General features: G+C 39.6%; 1 protein-coding gene across 6 annotated transcripts in view; it reads left to right on the top strand.

Moving 5' to 3' along the window:
* The window catches only part of SMAD1 (SMAD family member 1), a 77680-nt gene that overhangs the window by 23791 nt on the left and 38562 nt on the right, over nt 1-15327 (top strand). For 5 of the 6 annotated variants that reach the window (XM_022599611.3, XM_022599612.3, XM_089912405.1 and 2 more), the window contains one exon: nt 6436-7013. In XM_022599611.3, coding sequence (XP_022455319.1) covers nt 6614-7013 — 400 coding nt within the window. In that variant the 5' untranslated portion in view covers nt 6436-6613. Of the gene's footprint in view, nt 1-1340; nt 1438-6435; nt 7014-15327 lie in introns of all 6 variants that reach the window. The other variant, XM_089912406.1, reaches the window with a different exon arrangement.

The following is a 15327-nucleotide window of genomic DNA, read 5'->3' as shown; positions in this document are numbered from 1 at the left end:
GTTGTGGCCTCTCCCGTTCCGGAGCACAGGCTCCGGACGCGCAGGCTCAGCGGCCATGGCTCACGGGCCCAGCCGCTCCGCGGCATGTGGGATCTTCCCGGACCGGGGCACGAACCCGTGTCCCCTGCATCGGCAGGCGGACTCTCAACCACTGCGCCACCAGGGAAGCCCTAAACTGCATTTTTATTACTTCCCAAATCGGGTCCCATTGTAAATGCAACCTGATTTATAAGTAGACTTTGTATGTGTCTTGAGTTAATGAATTGAGGTTTTGATTTGTTTTGTTTTTTTGTGTGTAATTTACAAATATTTGTGTATAGGGGCTTTTAAAAATTTTCAAAGTAACAGTTTTTTATTAAAGAATGTTTTAAAAGTTTTAACAAGTAGGGGAGAGAGAGAGAGATTATTACCCTTCCAGACCCAGCCACCGTTACATGCTTTGGTATATTTACATAGTTGTTCATGTTATGTATACCGTTATTTTGGTATATTTACATAGTTGTTCATGCTGTATATACCATTTTACATTCTGCTTAAGGTGTTTTCCCAGTTATTTTTATGAACATAATTTTTTAAGGGTTACATAATATCCCGTTGAGTGGATTATACTACATCTTACTTATTTTCCAACTTTTAGATACTTCTTTTTTTCCTTATAATAAAGAATGCTCTAATGAAAATCATTATGCAAAAACTTTTTTACCTTTCCAGTGCAGAGTGTTTCCTTAGAGTAAATTTCTAGAAGTGAAGTTGCCGGAACAAAGATCTTCCTATTTTTTAAGGCTTCTAGGGGGTTCTTTACCAGATAAATGCTTTTGCTTCTTTGTCATTTTGAAATGTTTGTATTTGGAGAAGAGGGAAGGAAATCTCTGTTTGCTGACTCATGTTTTTATTTTGTACTTTAAACTGATAACGCCACTTAGCTTTTGACATAAACTAAAGCAGGAAGTACCAAAAGGGGCAGAAAAAGAATGAGTTGCCTTGCCAAGGCCATAGTGTCATGGACACGTTTGAGTTCCTGATGGGAGGTAGGTTACTTGTTTGACTTGAATATAAAAAAATGCTTAACTCAAGTAGGCAAAAATCAGTCATCAGCCTGTATTTTGTTTCATATGCACATTTATATGCAAGAGTTTGTGATCTTGTCACTTTAAAGTTTTTAGTGGCATCAGAACCCCCAACTGGCCCTGTGGTGTTTGGAGAACGTAGGGTTTTTTTTTCATTTTTTGTTCCCTGTGCGGAGAAGCCTTTTGTATCGAGGATATCACCTTAGCTGTCTTTCTAAAACATAAATCTAATCACACTGATGCCCTGATTTAAAGCCTTCCATTTGTCCACAGGATACGATGTGTGACAGGCCCTTCACAGTCTTGCCCTGCCTTTATCAGCCTTGTATCGTCTACAGCAACCGTGAACCCTAGCATTTCTCTGATGTTGGTGAGAACAAGTAATTTACAAAAGTGGTTTAAAAGTTGAGGCTCTAGAGCCAAACAACATAGGTTCACTCCGGCCCCACCACTTACAACTGTGCGCATGAAACCTCGGACAAGTTATTTAACTTTTCTATTGTATATTTCACTTTCCTTACCTGTAAAATGAGGAAAATAAGAGTGTTCACTAAAGAGGGTTTGTCACAAAGATTAAACTAGTTAGTAGATATAAAGTGCTTGGAACAGTGTCTATCAAGTAACGATCACTCAGAATATTAGCTCTGTTGTTTTGCAAAATTCTACTCATCGTTTAATGCTTGTCTGATAGTTCTTCTTTGGGAAAACTTCCTGAAATCCCTGGAATTAACTGTTCTCTCCTTTTCTGCTTTTATTCGTTATCGTTTATACCTGTCGTATAGCTTTTGCACACTGTTATTGTTGGTTCAGGGTGGGCAAATGCATGGTACATGGGCCGCCTCTTCTAGTCCTGCACTCAGGGTTCACCTTGCTACAGTCCTGGCATTCCTTCCTGCTGAGGTCTGCACTTGGCCCAAGACTCTGCAGTACAGCAGTCCTTTAGCTTGGCGTGCAGGGGAACCAGTTTGCTTCAAGAGAGTTCACTGTTTACACACTGGCTCTTCAGGATGGAGACATCTTTGCTTCCATCCTCTGTGGATACCGTAGGTACTTAGCAGGCACTCAGTGCAGCTTTGCTGAATGAATGTCACTTTGAGCAGCTAAAGCAAAGGTCTGCAATGGTGGTCCTTAATCTCCCCAACTCCCCACATACTTAACCTTCTATAACAAACCCATCAGTGCTAGAGTTTGAAACAGCCCCAGGTGATTTTGATATAAACTCACCCCCTCTATTTGAAAACCATTGACCAAAATATAAAAAAGCAGTTTTTGGAGTTGAAGAAAAGGACATACAGAATAAGAAGAAATGTATTCCTTGTATAAATTGTTGCTAGAGGACAAGGAAAAGAAGTTGTCTTTCTTGTTCTTTGGCACAATTAACCTTTAGTTAAAAGTAAATGATCATTTCAGGAGGTACACTCTGACCAAGTGTGACTTTTGATGGTAGCATAGTTTTATTTTCTCTTTTTCTGTTCAACGAAAGTAACGCCAGCTTCAAAGCACTGGTAAAACTCTTTACTTTACAAAAGGAAACAACGGACCCGCTACAGCCTGTTGAATAAGTAAAGCTCCACACTTGGCCTTCTGATTCCTTCAGGGAGCTAAATCATTCATCAAACATTTATTGAGACTCTGATATGTGCCAGCTACAGGGCTAGGTTCCAAAGTTAGGAAGACAGTAAGATAGAATTCCTGAGTCATTTTCCTCTAGTGAAGAAGTAGCTATAGACATGCACAGCTGTATGTCTATACCACAAAGTAGCTATAGACACGCACAGTTTGCTATGATAGCTGTTCATAATTATTATCCCTTTGAGTTCTGAGGATCAGTAATGATTTCCCCCTTTTATTCCTGTTATTGGTAATTTGCGCCTTCTCTTTTATTGATTTATAGGTTTTTTTAGAGGAATATCTGACTTTATTCGTATTTTCAAAGAGCCAACTTTGATTTTATAGGTTTTCTCTCTTGTATATATATATTTAATTTTTGCTCTCATTTCCTTTTACTGTCTTTAGGTTTAATTTGCTGTTCCTTTTTTTTTCTTTTGACAGATACATAGAAAATTAGTTTTCAGCTTTTTTTCTTTTCTAATATATGCATTTAAGACAACCCATTTCCTGCTAAGCATGGATTGAGCTACATCTTACAAGTTTTGATGTGTCATATTTTTATAATCATTCAGTTTAAAATATTTTCTAATTTCTCCTGTAGTTTCTTTTTTGACCCATGCATTATTTAAAAGTGTAATTATTTTCAATAACAATACTTTTGGCATTTATTCTTAGTTATATTATGATCAAAGGACATATTCTGTATGGTTTTATTCCTTTGATATGTGTTGAGATTTGCTTAATGGCTCATTATATGGTCAGTTTGGATAAGCATTCCATGTGTTTTTGAAAGTATTACGTATGTTATAGTTGTTGGGTGCATACACGAATTGAGTCAAGTTTTTAAACATGCTGTTAATCTTCTATATCTGTTGATTTCTGTTTACTTGTTTAGTCATTTACTGTGTTAATCTCCCACTAAGATTGTTAGTCATTTTAATTCTGTCAGTTTCTGCTTTATGTGTTTTAAAACTGTGATTACTTGGATAAAAAATTGGGACCGTGATGTATTTGTGGTGGATCAACTCTTTTAACATTATGAAATGTCCCTCTTTTATCCTTGGTGATGCTTCTTACTTTACAGCTTCTTTTGCCTGATATGATAGCTGTGTGAGCTTTTTTGGTTAGAATATGAATAGTATATTTCTTTCCATATTTTTTTTTCTTTTGGCCATTCTCTGTCTTTATATTCGACGATATGTGTCTCTTATAAGTACAGTATAGTTAAGTGGTGTCTCCACCCCTACCCCAGTCTTTTGCTTGGCAAATTTAGTCTCTTGATATTTAAGTAATTCTTGAGACTTTGAGGATTAGCTGTGAATCTTACTGTTTTCTATTTTTCCCATCTATTATGTGCTCTTTTTTCCTTTTTCTTAAGTTATTTTGGATTAAACATATTTTAAAAAATAATTCCATATTTTTAACTCCTCTATTACCTTTTTATGGTTTTTAAATTCTTTCAGTTGTTGCTTTATTATGACATGAATTCATAACATATCAACAATACTTTAATGCTTTACCACAACCTGGGTAGACAAGGACCTTAGAAATCTGACTTCATTTACCCCTTCTGCTTTATTTGTTATGCATTTAATTCTGTATTTTAAACACCACAGGACATTCCTATAATTGTTCTGTAAAGTCAGTACCCTTTTGGAGCTCTTCGTTCTTTCCTGCAGTTCCTTGCTTTTCCCTTGTGCCTGAAAATTCCTTCTGGAAGCCAGTTCTCTCAGATTTTGTTTGTTGGAGAGCATATTTATTTCACAGTCATTTTGAATGATTTTTCTCCACTAAGTATAGAATTCTGAGTTTCCAGCTTTTTATTTGTAGGCTAAAGATGTCATTTCACTGTCATCTGGTTTCCATTGTTTCTGTTGAAATGTCAGCTGTCAGCCTTATTGTACTCATTTTGAAAGTATTGTGTCTTTTTAAAGACTTTTGTGGTAGGGTTTCAGCAATTATACTGTGATATGACGCATTAAAACTTGTGGATACCTTTCCATCTCTCCTTCTTTGGATTTGTAGGCCTTCATGAATCTGTGGCTAGACATCTGTTGTCACTTTTGGAATATCTTTGGCCAGTATCTACAAATATTTCCTCTCTCACAGTTTTTCTCTCCTCTTTTCCCATCATCTTGTTCCAGTCTAGTATTAAGACGATTCTATTAAGATGATTCTAGGCTGTGTTTCAGTGTTTGTAAACACTGGTCCATTTCAGTTTTACCCTTGCACACTAGGGCATACCTCTTCAGAGGTCTCAACTGAAAGTCTGGTATGTTTACCAGGCCCTCAACTCCATTTTTCTTTTTTCTTTTTTTTTCGTCTCCTCAGCACTATGAGACTACTGAAATCTCTGTTTGGTTCTTTAGCCTCTTTCTGCTTGGCTACTCACAGCACAGGCATTGGCAACTAAATGCCTTGAGAAGAAAAGCAATGAAGAGTGTTCAGCTTATTATTTCATTGCTTTTCACATCTCTCCAGCATCTTGGCCCCTCATGTCCTGCGTACTTTGGTTGCTCTTTGATACATTTAAAAAGTTGGGGGGTTTTCCCCCTGATTTGTTCATTTGTATTTTATTCAGCTTTTATAGTTACTTTGGGGAGGAGGTTGGTTTGATACCTGCTACTGAATCTTATCCAGACTTGGTACAAAGTTATCATCTTTAATCTTTTTCACTGTTTGTGTTTTTATCTGGTGAAGAGTAACTAGAAAGTTTAAATGAGACAACTTGACAAAAGTATTTGGTACAGTATGTGTTCACGTGCTTCATTCCTTTCATGTAAATAAAAAGCAAATTTGAAAAAGTAGGGGGTAAATTTCCTACCTTACTTGCCTGATAGCCCATAGGCATAGGCTTGTTTACTGGTTTACTGAATAAATACCCTAAAATGTTGCTACATTTACATAGTGTAAATATAACTACCTTTTTTATAGCGTAAGACATACTTGAGGAACAGACCAAAATAGATGTTAAGACTATTGCATTTTTATTTTTTCCTTTTGCTTTCAGTTTTTGTTGATTGAGATGTATTTTGAAATATATATCTTAGAGCCTATAAATGAATCTAAATATAAAACATCACAATATCTGTTGAGAACTTGAACTTTTTTTGCACTAAGGGGTCTGTTGCTTCTATCTCAGAACTCATGTAAACAGTAACATACTCCTTTTTAAAGCTGCATCTCAGTTTATTCATCTATAAAATGGCAATGATGGTACTACCTAGTTGAAAGAATTATTTAAAGGATTAAATACTGTGTTAGTCTGCTTGGGCTGCCATAACAAAATACCACTGACTGAGTGGCTTAAACAGTAAAAATGTATTTCTCACAGTTCTGGAGGCTAGGAAGTCCAAGATGAAGGCTCCGGCCAGTTTGGTTTCTGGTGAGGGCTCTCTTCCAGGTTTGCAGACAGCTGCCTTCTCTCTATGAAGAAGGCCTTTCCTCAGTGGGTGCACATGTAGGGAGGGAGAGAGAAATCTCTCCCTTCTTCTTATAAGGCCACCAATCCAATTAGATCAGGGCCCCATCCTCATTTAATGTTAATTACTTCCTTAGAGGCCCCATATCCAAATACAGTCACACTGGGGGTGAGGGCTTCAACGTTAGTTTTAGGGGGGGACATAATTCAGCCCATAGCATACTGTAATACATAAAAGTGCTTAAAATAGTATCTGGCCCATGGTAATTGTTTAATAAATTGTGATTTTGTGCTAGAGGTGATTTTAAACATCTTTTTCCCTTTTTTCTTTTCTAGGTGCTGACTTTGGGTTACTTTTGAAAACACTAGGAATGGTGATTTCTACTTTTCAGGACCTCAGCACGAAGAAGCTAAGGAGAATCCTATGTAAATAAAGTGAAACCTCTTCTGCTCTTCTTTCACATTTGGGGACGTCTTTCTTTCTCCATCCACAAGGAGTGTACGTGGTGCCATCATGAACGTGACAAGTTTGTTTTCCTTCACAAGTCCAGCTGTGAAGAGACTTCTTGGGTGGAAACAGGGTGATGAAGAAGAAAAATGGGCAGAGAAAGCTGTTGACGCTTTGGTGAAAAAACTGAAGAAAAAGAAAGGTGCCATGGAGGAACTGGAAAAGGCCTTGAGCTGTCCGGGGCAGCCCAGTAACTGTGTCACCATTCCCCGCTCCCTGGACGGCAGGCTGCAAGTTTCCCACCGGAAGGGGCTGCCTCACGTCATTTACTGCCGTGTGTGGCGCTGGCCCGACCTTCAGAGCCACCATGAACTAAAACCACTGGAATGCTGTGAGTTTCCTTTTGGTTCCAAGCAGAAGGAGGTGTGCATCAATCCCTACCACTATAAGCGAGTAGAAAGCCCTGGTAAGTGAGCCCTTTTATGTTGATGCGTTTAGCAGATTTGTATTGTTTCTCAAAATCATTCCTTTCCATGTTTTTAGTTGTAATTTTCAAATATTAGGGGAAAAGTTACATTTGTCCGCCCTTGATATGTCATACGTTCTAACAGCATAGTCTCTAGTTAATCTTATTTCTTAGGAGCAGGGCTGTGAAAACTGTTATCCCGGTACTAATACCTCTAACTTGTAATAAATTGTTTTCTTTCTAAATTTATTCTTTATGTTTCCCTTTGGCTCTGTGCATTTCTCTAGACAAATTTAGCTATGATTTTATTGTGAGGGACAGGAAAGGAAAGAAGCATGGCATTACTGTCTACCTACTTGAGGGCAGTTGCCAGTGACTTGGCAACTTTATCCTTAAAAATAGCAATTTTTATCATCTCCAGTGGAATTTCACTATGGCATATTCCCTGTAGAAGATATGAAGGAATTATGTTCTGCTGTGGAATCATTTGATACTATTACTTTATAAGATATTCTTAGTTTTTACATATATGAGCTTGGCCGGTGGGCAGGGGGAGAAGCACAGTAAAGGATATACTTCAAAATTTACTTGGTTTTGCCCTCAAATTAGAGTCCGCATTCTAGACATTTGCATCAATTGGAAAGTGATCAGGCAATCTCAAGACCCTAAATATCTCATTGTCAGATTGGAACCAATTTTGTTGGTGGATTAGTTATTAATAGCTGTTGGTTACCAAGGGTTCCCAAATGAGGCTGTGCATTAGATTCACGTGGCTCCCCCCCGGAAATTCTGATTCTGGCCTAGCCTGGTAATCCGTGTTTTTAACAGGTACTCCAGGTGGGGCTGATGGGAGCTGTTGGATTGGTGTTTGGGAACTACTAAGCTAGATCCTGTAATAACATGGCTCTCAAATAAAAGGCATTCTGGTTTCTTATGGAATATTGAAGAAGAGTTTTTAAGGACTAGGGAATAATATAATAAACATCTTTGTATCCACCACCCAGTTGCCTTCAGTAACTACTGTCCTGAATTTGATGGTTAAGTTTGAAGTTCATCATTCCCATGCGTGCTTTTATACAGCAATTCTGTATGTGTTTGAATCCTTGACAGTATGTACTGTCAATTTTGTATATTTAAAGGTATTATATAATGATATTGGAGTAACCTTCTACAATTTGCTATATTCATTCAACATCATTGATGTGTGATTTCTATATTACACACTTTAGGATTACCTTGTCAAGGCCTGTGAAAAATCCTCTGGAGATTTTACTGGAATTTCATTGATTTCATTTGGGGAAGGATTGACATAGTTCTCTTCTTGAGCGCAGTATTTTTCTAAATTTATTTAGGTTTTTTTTTTTTTTTTTTTGCGGTACGCGGGCCTCTCACTGTCGTGGCCTCTCCCGCTGCGGAGCACAGGCTCCAGACACGCAGGCTCAGCGGCCATGGCTCACGGGCCCAGCCGCTCCGCGGCATGTGAGATCTTCCCAGACCGGGGCACGAACCCGCGTCCCCTGCATCGGCAGGCGGACTCTCAACCACTGCGCCACCAGGGAAGCCCTATTTAGGTATTTTAAGTTTCTTCCATAAAGTTCTTGCACATCTTTTCTTAGATTTCTAGGTAACTGTTTGGGTTTTATTGTATCCTTTTGAAAGTTACATCTTGTTACAGTTGTTCATGGCTAGGACTATACTTGCTTTTTTCCAGCCATCTTGCAGAATTCTCCTTGTTCTAATCTAGACATTCTTTACTGCTTGTCACACCCACTGTGATGTAAATTTTAGTGTGTAATATGTACAAACAGGATTGCTTAGGTACTTGGTTTTTAGATCCCCATAGTAACTTTAAGAGGTACACGGGGAAGATTCTAATCCCACTTCACAAATGGTAAAACTGAGGTCCCTGTAAATTAAGTGACCTGTGTGTCAGACAGCCAAGGTTCAGTATTGAGAAAACACTGTGGATACATTTTCTCCCGCCACCCCTTCCTCCACTCTGCTCCATTTCATCTCACGCTGCGGCGGCTGGGGACCAGTGCACTACAGAGAGTGTTCTTTGAAGATCCGCGCTGTGGCCATGTAATCTTCCTGCTTCCCATTGCTCTTACACACAGCTCTGTGTTCTGGTCTTCACCCACCTCGCCAGCTTCTTTTCCCACCTTCCATGCTTCTTGTGCTTGAGTCATATGGGGACACTCAGTGCACTCTTCCTCTGTACCTCGTTTCTCCTCCCTCTTTGCCTAGTTCACTCTTCTTTATCCTTCAGGCCTAAGCTTAATGGAGGCCAACTTTGCTGAGAAGCCTTTGTTGATACCTCCCCCCCCGCCCCCCCCCCCGCATGCCTGTCTGTGTCTCCCATAGTAGCAATTTGAATTTCTTCCTGATCTTCTTCACACACTTATATTTGCCACTGTTAGTCTTCCTTGCAGGATAGTAAATCAAGCTCCATGATGGCAAGGACCACGTTTATTATTAACATCTCTACATTTAGTAGTGAGCATGGTTAAATACATTTTTGCTGTTAAATGAAAATACTTCTTTTAGTTTCTCTGTATGGTCTTTTTGTTTGTTTGTTTAGAGATGAGCTTTCAATTTGTTTATGTCCTCCAACCATCATCTTCCCTTTCGTGTCCATTTCATTGCCGTTACTATCTGACATAGATGGAAAGGATTTTTTAAAAGTTAACGCTGAGGTGCTTTTGTTGCTCTTAATAATTTACGTGTAAAAGGCTTGATAGGGAGGAGGTGGGAAACCAGCTAAAACAGGGCATTCTGAGACTCCACAAGTATCATTCCATCCTCCCCCTTAGCCAGGAATCTGGTGAGCCGTGCACAGACCAGTTCTCAAAAACCGTGAGGCCAATATCTGTTGAATTTGAGCATATCAGGATTTTCCTTATATTTTTTATATTGTGAAGTGAAAATATGGTGGGAATGAGTAACTGGACTTCTTCCAGAGACCACCGTGAAGCAGCCCCTGCACCTCATGGGGAGAAGCCCCTCTAAATCAAAGTGCAGTGGGGCCTCAACCCCTCACAATCCCAGAGTTAAGTAGGCATTTTCCTTCTATAATGTAGCATGGCGCACACCTGGTTGTTGTTTCCGTGAAATAGGAAAAAAGGGGTCTGGAAGTCTAAGCTGCGGACACTGCAGCTCAACACTGAATTACTCTCTGAACTCTGTAACTATTTTACCTCAGATAAAGTATTTCAAAGAGCAATTTAACAGTTTAAGCATAAGATAGGTCTCCTAAACTTGTTATTTTCTGCTAAGGCCCCTTTTGGGATCTCTAGAGAAAACTTCCGCAGAAATTGGGAGGGAGTCTCTAGATTTAGAGCAGTGGTTTTCAAAGTGTGTGGTCCTCAGACTAGCAGCATCAGCATCACCTGGGAACTTGGTAGAAACGAATATTGTTAGATCCTTCCCCAGACCTACTGAATCAAACTCTGGGGATGGAGCCAGCAATCTGTTTGGACAAACTCTCCAGGTGATTCTGATTCAGGCTGAAGTGTGAGAACCACTGGTTTAAGGTATCCAGGCAGGTCAAGTCCAGCCGACAAGATGAAGTCTCTTATTGAAAAGAGATGCTAATGAGTTACAGTTTGAAATCCTTCATCATTTTTAACTTAGCATCTTGTTAGGGGTATAAAACTGACTTGCTCTTTCCAGAATTTCCCTTCCTGTTGATATTCATTAAAATTAGCATTCTGATACCATGTGATAAAGGTGTCTTAAAGGGAGTGGAGGAGTGAGGGGAGAAAGGAATGCTTTGTTGTTTGGCCCAGTGGAAGTTTTATAATTGTTCTTTGGGGTATCTTTTACTGTCTCTGTTTCTTTGACCAAAAATAATTTTAATGGATTTAAGTAAACGTAGTTTTTCTTTACCTGTGCCATTAATTTTGTTATAAATAAAAGAGTCTAAACATTGTGGTGGGGAAGAAACCGAAAGTTACAGAAACACTTTGCAACAACTTGTGCTCATCATAGGCAATGATGGGAGAGAGTGTGAGAGGGACGAACCTTCCTTTTGGTGAAAGGTAGTAAAGTACCTTGGCCATTACTGAAAAATGCATCTTTGGGAAAGTAGAAAGTGGTAAGAATTTCTTTTTCTGCAAGTGTGTGTATAGTTACAGGAAAGAGGAAGTGTGTGCAGTTTCTGAAGACCGTGCCCCTGCTGACGATGTAACAGGTGACTGTTTACTTGGACTTTTGGTAGCCTCTAGAGTCCAGGGTACTTATTAGTGGTTGGGTTAAATGGCGGTTTTCTTTTTCTTTACCAAAGCAAATGCTGACAGGGTAAAGTCAGTCATCTCAGTGTGGTATGAGAAGGCTATTCAGTTGCTATCTGCCGCCATTAAAATGTCTTCATGGAGACTTCCTGTCATTTGGCCTTTTTTTTTTTTTTAATGTTTTTCACGTGGTTCCTGAGAATTATCATCTGTACTTTGAACTTCATCCACTTGCAAGGCCATATTGATCCTGAGCTTGAAATTCTGAGATTTCAGTTTGATCTTTAAAGTAATACCCTGCTGTTCACTTCCTGGTGCTTCTTCCATTTTCAACAGCATGGCTCCCAGCTGTTTAAAATACACCTAAAATCCTCTTCACCTGTTGACCGAATGCAAGTTTTGCCCCTTTGGCTGCCTCAGTCACCAGGTAATTCCTGGCTTGGTAAATTTTACCTTAAGAAGAAGGCCTTAAAATCATAGAAATGGAGAATGAGTTGGTGGTTGCTGGGGGCAGGAGGGGAGTAGGTGTGGCTATAAAAGGGCAACATTGGGGAGGGACCCTTGGGTTGATGGAAGTGTTCTGTATCTTGGCTGTGTCAGTGTCGTGATTGTGGTGACGGTCTCTAGTTTTGCAGGATGTTACCATTTGAGGAAACTGGGTAAGAGGGTAGGCAGGATTTCTCTTGTTACTTCTTACAGCTGCATGTGAATCTGCCATTATTTGAATTTTAAAAATGGTGATTCCCTGAAAAAGCAGCTAGTGCAGCCTGCGACTCAGTCACATTGAGTGCTTTTCCTCAACAACCATTGTGTTTTGGCATGTAGCAGAGGTGCTCTATGAGTACTTTTATATTGTCACACAGAATATGAGACGGACATATACTCAAGGATCAAGATTTAATAAAATTAATATTTAAAAATTTAAATCAAAAAATTTTAATGTGTTTCTTCATGTTGTGAATGTGTTTTTACATGAGCCAAGGATGACAAAAACCTCTACCTAACTAAAGTGCCTTTTTTTTTTTAAGTCTTTGTATTACTACATCCATTCGGAGGATGGTGATGGGTGGGGGGACGTATTGACTTTTCCTTCAAGTTTATCTGAGTGGCTGTATCTAGGAGTCTGGTGACTGACGCTGTAAACCAGGTACCAGGATACGATGGTGACAAGTGTTTTGAAGATTTAGGATTAATTAGCAACAATATCAACTATAAAAATTAAAATAAAGCATTATGACCTGTATATTATAGTCAGAGTTCTCCAGAGCAACAGAACCAATAGGATCGATCGATCGATCGATCTATCTATCTATCTATCTATACATACACACACATATATATTATATATATAGATCTTATATATTATATATATATACATATATATATTTTATACCTAGATCCTATATATTTAATAGGATCCTACTAAATTTAAATTAATTTATTAATTATCCTATTAATAAGTCTACTATTGGGATTTCCCTGGCGGTCCAATGGTTAGGACTTGGCGCTTTCCCTGCTGAGGGGCCGGGTTCAATCCCTAGTCGGGGAACTCAGATCCCATAAGCCTCACAGCCCAGCCAAAAAAAAAAAAGAGTTTTTAAAAAAGTCTATTATATATTATAGGTTTATTATGGGAGCTGGCTCATATGAGTATGGAGGCCGAGAGGTCCTATGATCTGCTGTCTGCAAGCTGTAGAACCAGCAAGTCTGATGGTGGAAGTCCCAGTCTTAGTCCAAAGGCCTGGGAAGCAGGAGCACCGTATCCGAGGGCAGGAGAAGATAGGTGATCCAGCCTTTTTGTTCTGTTCAGGTGCTCAGCAATTGGGTGATGTCCACTTACAGTGGTGAGGGTGATCTTCCTTACTCAGTCTACCAATTCAAATGCTTATCTCCTCTGGAGATACCCTCACAGACACAGCCAGAAATATTGTTTTACCAGTTCTCTGAGCGTCCCTCAGACCAGTCAGGTTGACACATAAAATTAACCATCACACCCTGTGTTCATCATCTACATCTAAATTCCTCTTCACTCAGACATCTGGGGCCCATGTACAACTGGGTCTGCCAGAGAAAGATGGGCATGTGAGTACAGCACTGTGCTAAATTGAATGATAGAAGTGTGGACGGGAGATGCAGCCAACTCTTACAAGCCTGAGAGTGGCCCCAGAAAAGCTCGCTGGACTCCAACGCATCTGGACATTGTGTTCCAGCCTGTGTGGTGGTTCAGTAATATAAGTATATAGTATATTTCATCGTACAAAGGATTTAAATTGGTTTATAAGAAGACTTACAGTAAAGTAGAAAGTATAACTAATAAGGTAGGCCAGGGAAAGCAAATTCAAAAGGAAGGTCAAGACTAAGAGGAAAATTAGCACATATGCGTCCCATGACTCACGATGATACCGACGTACTGCTGTGCATAGTTACTTTAAGTTTGTGATCCTAGTCTGGATGGTTCTCTCCTGCTTTTGGTGTGGGAGAGAGATGTGTATGACGTTGAAAAGAAGGAAGAAGGCTTTGAAAGCTGTAAAAGGTAGTTCAGAACATTTGTGCCTGAGGGTGGGTGGTGGGTAGAGCCACCGAGGCAGTTTGCAGAGACTTCCTGCGGGAGGGATCCTTGGGGTGAGGGCAATGTCCCCTGACTTTGCAGTTGCTTTTCCATAGTCCACTCAGGGCCCCGTTCTCCTGTCCATGTGGAAGTTTTGTTGTGCAAGAGCATTTGGTTACTACTTTTGCTTCTGTCCGAGTTCAAGGGACAGCCAAGTGGAGGTGGAGTTTAGATGTTGAACTTATTTCCCAAATATTATGTTGGGCATTTGGCTTGTGTTTGATAATTTCATCAGTGTCATCTCAAATATTATTAGAAACAGATGAAGTAATGTAATCATGTGTGGGATTTTATACTCAGATCTCTTAGTGGATTCCATTTTCTCAAATCCAAGGCAAAATGTGAAGTTTATTATTCCGATCTTTTGTTTCCCCGAGCAACTGTGCCTAGTACATGATTTGGGCAACTGGTTTTGTGTTATTTATTAATTGATGAGCACATGGTACGTTTTAGCAGTTACTATATGTTACTTTTACATAAATTGTAAAAGTACATACATTTCATAAGTTGAAGCAGACATGGAGACCGTAATTCTGTGATTTGTTTCTGGGTAGCATTTCTCTATTGCCAGGTCTACTCCAATCTGAAATTTTAAGACCATACTCCATAGATTATACAAAGTATCTTGCTCATACTTTTGCTTTCCTGACCATGATCCTCCACTTCATTCCTTTCCTATCTCTGCAACATTAGGTGGGCCAGAGAAGATATTTTCAGACCTTCTGGATTCACGTAAAGCTCAGCACCCTTCTCTCTACCCCTGCTAGTTTGTTTATAGGGCTGAAGGAACACTAGCCGGCTGGCAGCTGTTGAAAACAAAGCACACACACACAAAACCATGGCTGATGGAAAAGCAATTTTGAAAACCACAGAAAAACATTTGTTGTAATAGAGTAGTTCACTGATTGCAATTGTGTGGAAATAACGTTTCAAATCAAAAGGGAAAGCCTGGCTCATAACTTCTAAGACTAGCTTTGGGTGAAATAATACGGAGGCCTGTGAGTACTGCTTTTTGGCTTTGTATCCCCTCGTGTGGAAAATCCTCAGTGATGTCTTGTCGGTCGGGGAATGTTCTGTGTGATTGTGGTGGGGAGCCACAGTTGACTTGCCCCAGGTTGGTAGTGCCCTAGGCTCTTGACAGACACGGAAATTGAGAGAAATGGAGGGGAAGTTGGCTTTTGTAATGATCTCAGACTGATTTTCTCGGTTTTACTTTCAGCCTCCTTGGTACTAGCTGTTCAAAGCCTCAAGGAAAAGCCTGGGCATTTCTTTCCCAAAATGTAGGTCCCATCCCCTTGTCTTTTTCCACTTTGAGATGCAAATATTCTCTTGAAAGACCCAGCATCATGCCTGATAATCATGAATTAGCCAAAAGACCTCTGCCCTGTTATTTGGAAGAAGGAGATTTGTTTGGGGAGGAGATGGGGAAACCGAGTGGATATTTATTTAATTTAAAGAGCAGAGCTGGGGGACT

The sequence above is a fragment of the Delphinapterus leucas genome, chromosome 5 (genome assembly GCF_059928025.1).
Source record: "Delphinapterus leucas isolate spDelLeu-1000000601 "Yukka" chromosome 5, BTC_Dleu_Yukka2, whole genome shotgun sequence".
Lineage (NCBI taxonomy): Eukaryota > Metazoa > Chordata > Mammalia > Artiodactyla > Monodontidae > Delphinapterus > Delphinapterus leucas.
Note: the sequence above shows the minus strand (reverse complement) of the source record. Positions and strands in the feature narration are given on the sequence as shown.